At 39.2% G+C, this 8,295-nt stretch overlaps 1 protein-coding gene across 1 annotated transcript; it reads right to left on the bottom strand.

The window, feature by feature from the left end:
• Positions 1-474: 474 nt before the first annotated feature.
• On the bottom strand, positions 475-8,082 carry RWDD4 (RWD domain containing 4). Its single transcript, XM_054823735.1, has 7 exons — positions 7,922-8,082; positions 7,527-7,607; positions 4,981-5,090; positions 4,726-4,870; positions 3,849-3,963; positions 2,812-2,861; positions 475-2,647 (listed from the first exon to the last, which is right to left on the bottom strand). Exons 1-7 carry the CDS (start codon positions 7,943-7,945, stop codon positions 2,591-2,593), a joined length of 582 nt encoding a protein of 193 aa, XP_054679710.1. The 5' UTR covers positions 7,946-8,082; the 3' UTR covers positions 475-2,590.
• Between the last annotated feature and the right edge of the window lie 213 nt (positions 8,083-8,295).

Here is an 8,295-nt window from a genome sequence, read left to right as displayed (position 1 = left end):
CATAAGCTCTCTTGACACAGGCAGTAGCATAAACACTTCCACTCCATCAACTGAAGTCCTTATATGACAGCCACATAAACTATTCTGTTCCGGCTACATGGGCTCTTATCTCAGCACCGCTGATCCCATCATCCGGCCTGCGCCTCCAACATCCCTCTCACTGAATGCCGTACCTACCATGTGCAGCAGAGTGCACTCTTTCAAACAGACACTGGACTTGCTGCATGTATTCAGCCAACGTAACACATATTCTCCTATGACTCTCAGTAGGTTGACTGACCCTCACATTAAATAACAAACACTGCTACCCTGAAGAACATGTAAACATATACCAAAAGAGGGAAGATATAATTCTTCCACTAATTTTTAAGAATGTTTTCTTTGTAATAAAAAATCCTTCGCAAATTCAAACTTGGCCCTGGAAGTGCAGTAGGCAATACACAAGTCAAAAAAACACAACAAACCACCACATACCACAGCAGATAAATAGGCATTTATTAAAGTTCATCTCAAAACAAACAAAAAATATAAAGGACATTAAGGCATCCTGTATTCAGTAACCATTCATATAGTAAGGATGACTTCTCTTTCTGATACAAGAGAGCAGATGAGGAAAACCGAAAAGTTCTCCCAACACATTTGGCAGAATGCTGACTTCTTCCCACTGTCCCACCAGTCCGTCAGCAAACCCCTCCGAGGGATGCCCATTTCTCCACTGAGCGAGCTACAAAATCCCAGCACTCACAGAGATACATGCAAGAAAGCACTTTTCTCTCCCCTCAGACATCCGACCTTCTGTAAAGATGGACACAGGAGAAAGACTAATAGATGGATACCGCAGAGAATAGAGAAGACATACTCCTGCTGTAACCACTCAGTTTTGAGCAAACTAGAATATTTAGCCTTGCTTTCCTAGAATTTACTATTTCAGCCAGTAACCAGTGAAAATGGGACCACAAGCTCTAGTCTGTATTGCAATGTAACAATTTTTACGTTCTGCTTCTACATTCATATTAGATAAACAAATGACAAAGGTCTTGTTTCCATGGAATAATTTATTTTGATGAATTATGCTGTCAAGTGACCAATCACTGTTATAGTGCTTTTTTCTTCAATTGGAATAAAACCATCAGGAAACGTTTACAGTATCGTTGGGTTCACTATAACAGGATTTTACTACAGAGTAAAATATAAATTAATAAACACTGCATATAGCACTATTCACTTCACCACATTGGCTCTCTATATCCTTTGTCACATTCTAACCTTCACTTAAGGCAAGTTTGTTGTTTTTTTTCCAAAGAAGACCACATAGTCTCTAGATAAACTTGTATGACTAGGTTTGCGAGTTAGGAAATTGAGCTTTATAAAATGTTTACTTCAACAAATATGAAAGTTATTAAGAGAAAGATGGTGACCCAAAATTGCACTGTATTAAAAGGTGGAGTTTCCTTGTACCAAAGTCCTTTATTCATCATCTTTAGAACCAGTTTTGCTTAACTATAAAAGAGACACAAAAAGAAAGTATTCAAAGTTTAGACTGCCATTCCATTTATTAGAAAACAAGAACAACATTATCTCCATCTTACATAGAACACATGTATATTTAATTAATAATACAGACTGATTGTGCTACTGTACCAAGAGACTGAAAAGCATCAAAAATTATTTCTTAAGCTTAAACACTAAATAAGCTTATTTCCTGAATGCGAAAGTCAATTTTTAAAAAAACATCAACACAAAACCCCAGAAAAACCTCAGGGAACTGTTTCTATTTCATTTGAAGACTCCGTCACCAGCTCTCCAAAATAAAAAAGATGAAGCAATGGAAAAAGTATCCTCACACATCTCTGAGAGAATTCCCATATAGAAATTTAAACAATACAAAGAGAGACATGAACTTACTATTTCTCTCTTTATTAAAGCTAAGTTTATAATGGTTAAATGTAGTGCATCTATCCTGAAACCTATCTGGAATCCAAGACATCCACTACGGATAGCCACTTTTAACTCAGAAGGATCTGTCCAAAACCCACCATCATCATTTACTTGCTCTTATTTAACAATTGGAACCGGTGTTAGGTCTTACACCGAGAATTACTTATAGCTGCAAAACATAAAATAGTTTGCTTTCAAAATTGTCAAGCAGCTATACTGATTTCCACTGAATCAGCAAAGACAAGAGGGTGGAAAAATCAATGCTGAGGGAGCAAGTAGAAAAGAATTATTCACTGGAGGGGTTGGGGCAGAGAACACTCAGGCCTGTAGGAGACAGCAAGGTGCTCCCACGTGGCACAGCTCCCTTTTTCTGCTTACTTATCCACTGCCCTCCAGAACCTGGCAGCACCGCTAACTTTACTTTACATCTTGTTGCCATAAGACGACAGAATATTTGCAGTGCATTTGGCTAGCAAAACTCTCTTATAATAAAATTAAAATGTAATTGCTCAATAAGTAAAAAAGAAATACTAAACCAATGAAGGTCAAAGAGGAATCAAAGTCCTTCTGACTCTAATATTCAGAAGGACTAAGCATTTTAAAGCATTTGAGAAATACGTAAATTAGAATTCAAAATGAGCAACAGGTCTTACTATTTCTTGGAAATCTTTTTAGGGTTAAAAAAAGGTAACTTGAAAATACTTACATGCTGGATGCATACAGAAATTAATCAGACAGTCAAATCCAAACAAAGTTAGGAAGAAAAGCAAGAAAAAAAAAATCAGATTAGTTTTCTTCACCTATAAGTACAAATTATTTTTAATGTACATATGCAGTATTTTGATAATACTGGATATAATAGAGTCATGTTACCTTAATTACGTCCACCCAGTTCCATCCTCGCGGAAGCTCCCCTTTGTTATCTGCAGAATAAGAAGGTTTTATTTTCAACAGGCAAGCTAAAGGGAATCTTTATCTTTCTTTAAAATCAACAGACAAAATTCTAAAGATCTAAACCCCTTAATTTCTCCACTACAAAGCCACAAGGACAAAAATAGACATTAATGTCTTAAACACATCTTGTTCTTCAAAGTAATTGTTTAAATAAAAACACCTCATTCCATCTGACATTTAATTTAGAAGGCAACTCCAACATCAGCTGGGCTGACCAGCAAAGATGCATTCTGTCGAAGAACACAATTTTACGCAACTTTTCCTTTATACAGTCAACACTTATTTAATCTGCCAATTATACATTAGGTTTGGTAAATTACATGCAGAAATTGTTATCACAGGGTACAACTTATTGCTGCAATAGGATAGTATTATCCAGATCACTATTAAAAATTAAGGTTGAACACATAAAAGTCATCAGCAGGATTAGCTGAAATATTGAATGCTTCTCAATCAAAACCCTACCATGTAATTCAAAGCATGAAGTATCTGCAGAAGCACCTCTATTTTCAGGATACAAACTAAAATAAACGTTTTATTTTGGGTTCCAAAACAAGTATTTTCATTTAGAAAGTACATTTTTAATAACATGAATTATTTACGAGGCCCCATCAATAAACCACGTCTTTTTTTTTGGAAGTTAATTTTTAGAAGTCCCAAATGCTCTCCTCCCACAAGTATTTTTTTTTAAATTTCACTCATCACAAATGGAAATAAAAAAATAAAACAAAACAAATGACAACTTGAAATCCCTACTCTATAGAAAGTTGTTTTGACCAAAACTAATATCTTAGACAAGAATAATTAATCTCAAACATGCAAAAACAGAGACCACGGACTTAAAGTAGTTAATCTTCTAAACAAATGACTACTGATTCTGACTCTAGCGAGATGTCACTGCTGTAAAATTTGGATTCTCATACTGCTCAAACAAAACAATATTATAGTGAACAAACCTGTTTTATCAGCTAGTTTTCGTTTCTGGGTTTTGGATAACTGCTCCTTTTTCTCTTTTTTCTTACTTGATGGCACATCAGGAGTTCCAATTGCAATACTATTGCTTACTGAAGTCTGAGAAAGATAAAAATGGTTGTTAATATTTTACATATTAGTGCCACAGACACCTCTGTGTGTGATTACCGAGCCTGACGTACTGAAATATCTTGACTGTCAGAAAGAAGCAATGCTGTCAGCAGTCGGCAGCTTTTAATCAACATATCATCATGACTGTAGTTTTAAAAAACGTGTTGGGGACTGGAATTATTCCCTTTCAGAGTTGCAAAGGGCACCTCTTACACTTCTTAATCATGGAGCGTGATTTAGTCTAAAGGGATTCAGACTTTCCAAACATGGAAACCATTCCTTCTTCCTCAAAGCCAATCTGCAGTACCACAATGGCCAATAAAGTCCTTACACAACACAGAAATAGACCCAGCCTGACTCATTCAAGACCCTAGAAGTGCACTTATGCAATCTATTGCAACCCAGGAAGGCTGCAGTAACTTACCCCCCAAGCAGACACCTTTAATCTCAGTTCTGGCTCTCTTTAGTTTTGCTTCTGCTCCAAGTCTCCACTTTTATGTTACTTTGTGGGACAGAACTGCAGTCCACAAACATTTTGGTATAACAGCAAAATAACAATTAAATACAACAATTAAGACCACAGAGCATTGTGGCACCATACTCTGTGTGTCACTGTTTAGCCACTAACATCAGTATACCCAATACACTAATTAACAACTTAAAAACAGAGCTATGAAGTATTTACAGTTGTAATAACGATTTTTTTCAGTTTTAAAAGCAAGAGATTAAAATCTGAATTCATCTACGTACCACAGTGTTAACAGGCTGATTTTCCATGAACAACTCTTTATTATCTTTGGCATATTCAAAAAGTGTGTATGTCATAGCAGTTCCAAGATTTGCATCAACTTCTACCATTAACTTATCCAATATACTTTGCTTAATAGCTGAAGATCTAAAAGAAACCAAAAAAATCAACTATAATCCAGAGAGATGAAGAAAAGCTTGTCAACCAAAACCCCCCCACATATAAAGCTAGGGAGTGAAGCTGTCATAAATATTTACATTGTGTTGTTGAAGAAAGCATCCATCGATATGACTGGTGCTGTTTGTGGATATGTTTCCGGCCAAGAAACTTCTATTAGAAAGGCTTTGGGATCTCCATTTTCACCTATCTGAAGGAGAAAAAAACCCCAGCTTTATAAATCAACAGTTTCTAGTCACTTATTAAGGATTACAATGCCAATACGCAAGTCTTTCATTTCTTTAAGACTATCCAAATTCCTTAAGTAACAACTATTTTCATAAAATTATCAGTTAGAAAATAAAGCCATTATCTAGAAAAAGCATTAAATTTATGACATCAATATTAACCTCTACCTGCAGTTTTCATCCTAGGAAAAGCAGCAGAAACCTTCAAAGCTCTCTTTATTATTTTTTTTAATCACGTGGTTTTAAAATCTACTTTGTAGCATCTGCAAGCCAAATATTATACAACCATATATGAGAACAGAAAAGATGAAGCCTTCTTTTTTTCCCCACACACATCCAAGCTCAGAGCAATATGAAAACAAACCACAAGCCAGCATTGAAATAAAGACAACGATAAACTAGTGACCTGAGATAGCAAAAATAACAGATAAGAATTTCAATATTTATGTCTCATCCCTATAGATACTTTATTTCACTGTAAGAAAGAATGAGTAGTAAAAGATTTAAGAAGTTAGTAGAATAAGACTGGATAAAAACCATAACATTAAAAAGGCACACATTAATATAAATAATCATGCACATCAAAACAACCTAGTGAACCCAAATTACATATGCAATCCTTATAATTATGTTAAATAAAAAAGATTTTTTTTTTTTTAATTTAAAACTAGTACAGATGCTACCAAAGGCATACTATACAAACAGAAATAACTGTTTCACACAAGGATTTGGAAGACTAGTACAACAAAGTTGGTTAAATCCGTATTCTAAAACCACACAAAAATTCTCCCTTATTTCCTTCATTTTAGAATAGTCAAAATCTGGCTTCATCAAATCCTTTGAATGAAGTGTAGCCAGAAAAAAAAGTCCTTATCAAGGTAAGGCTAATGTACTTCAAAATTTTAAAAAAAAGGAAAAAAAGTTAGTGCTTTTTTATTTACAGTGTCTGTTTCAGCAGAGTGTACTAACTGACATTCAGAAGCATCTGGTTTAGAGGTGAAATGAATAAATAGTAAATAAATAAATCAGGAATCTGCAACATTTATCAAGACATCATCTACAGTGTTGCAGTTCAATTCCCACCACTGCCAAGAAAAGAACTAGTGGTATGGTTTACAGAGTTCTTCTCTTAGGAAAGCACTGTCTGTGCACTGAGCAAATCCATACAGAAAGCTGCGTGACCATGCTCCTCCGTGCTAGTGCAATCTAAAAACTGGGTAGCCTTACTTGATTACAAAACAGCTGTGTTTTGTATGTGAGACATGTGCGAGACATATGAGGCTCAGAAAAATGGCATACTAATTCTTTCTGCCTTCTCATGCACTTACTTGCACTATGCCTTCTTGTAATACAAATTCTTCTTCATGGGAAAGATGCATGATTGCCTTCATCTGACACTAAGTTTTACAGTATTCAAATTGAGTTCTAACTTTTGACAATTATTTTTTGTCTAATAAAAATTAGCAAGGACCAAAGCTAGTTAAATGTAGAATGATACACTGTAGACTTGTACGCATGTCACATTTGCTCTTTTGAGGAAATTAAATTTACTAATAACAGTCCTATCAGTGAAGGAAGGCGGCACTCACATGGATGGGATTCAAGTGCTATTCATTAAATCAACTTATCTCGTTACAATTACTGATGTTATTCTGAATTTATTTGAGAAGTCACAAAAAGGTTATTTTACGTGCCTCCTCCCCACTACAGGGATATGGCATTTACAGAAGTCTCCCTTCTGTCTCATGGCTGCCTAAGTTTTCATCAGTAAAGTTCTCTGGCCATCCAAAGATCTGCTTCAGTCCATGCCCAGAAGAACTTCCAGGTCTTTAAATCTGAGAAAGCAGGCAAGAATTTTCATGCCAGAATCTAATCACATATCTCAAGCTCAGCACTACCTGTATGTCTCCACCGAACAGATTGTATCAGCGCACATTTTGTGGATTTCCTCTTTAGCACTTACACAAGGCATGTCAGCTACCTCTGGACAAGAGACTAGAACCCTGTAACTGAGCAATAAGGGAGGTTCAGAGTTTTACATATAAAAGTCTGCATAAGTGATATTTCTGACCAGCTAGTTTAATTATTACCCAGCATGCTGGGTAATCCTTCAGCCAGCTTGACATTTCTGGCTATGCAGTACACAGATGTGTAAGTAGGATGCCTAGCTAAGGGATAATAAACCCACGCTGATAGCAGGTTCCTAAATATTATGCATTGAGCTATCAAGCATCATCGTACCAAAGATCCTGAGACAATGGCGTACAGATCTAGCCTTTACTGCCCGTGGAATACCCATTTGTTTTAGAAAAACCCTGGTATGCCAACTACAATGCAGCAGAGTGACTTCAAGGCGAAGCCTGCGCTGCCGCGACTCGCAGCCCTTTACCTTGCCTTACCCTGTACTGGAAGGAAACCGGGCTAAGCTCCCTGAAGCATACATCTCCCTCGTAGATAGAGCGCAGCGCTTCCAGCTCCATCTGCAGCAGGGAGCAGAGAAGGGGGTTACCGATTTCAGCCCGAACACGAAGCTGTGCACGGCCCCGCCGGTTTCCCGCCCTCCCCCCCGTCCCCCCCCCAGCCCCGCCGCCGCCCGGCTCCCTCCTCCCCGCCCGCTCCAGCGGCCGGTTCTTCCCTCCCGCTCCCCGTGACCCGTTCTGAGGCCCTTCTCCCCACACGGAGGCTCCCTCCCCGACCCCGGGTCCGCTGCGGGGGAATCTCCTGGGCCGGCTTCCCCTCAGGCAGCGGCGCCTCACGGCCTCCCCGCCCAGCGCGGGCAGGACCCGGGGCTCACCTCCTGGTCCTCGTTGGCCGCCATGGCGGGCACTGCGGCGGAGGCGGCGCGCGGAGATCTCCCCCCTCCTTCCCCCTCACCGCCGCCGGGGCTGGGCGGGCCTCGCTGGCGCGGCGCGGCACCGCCGGTGTCGCACGGGGAGGCCCGAGCGGCCCCGCCCGACGGACACACCTCCCCTAGGGGCAGCAGGGGTCACCCAATCGCTCGCTGCCATTGGTCCCCTCTTCCCGTTGTCATCTCCTCCCTGTCTTTCCATTGGCCAGCTCCGCTAGCCTCACCTCTCTTCCTTCTTTAGCTAACTGGCTCCTTCACTAGTGACGCAACCGCGCGGGTTCTCCCTGACTGGCCTAGCGGTAGAGCGGAGGCGCCGATTG

The sequence above is a fragment of the Grus americana genome, chromosome 4 (assembly GCF_028858705.1).
Source record: "Grus americana isolate bGruAme1 chromosome 4, bGruAme1.mat, whole genome shotgun sequence".
Lineage (NCBI taxonomy): Eukaryota > Metazoa > Chordata > Aves > Gruiformes > Gruidae > Grus > Grus americana.
The sequence above is the reverse complement of the archived record's forward strand: the minus strand, read 5'-3'. Positions and strand labels throughout refer to the sequence as shown.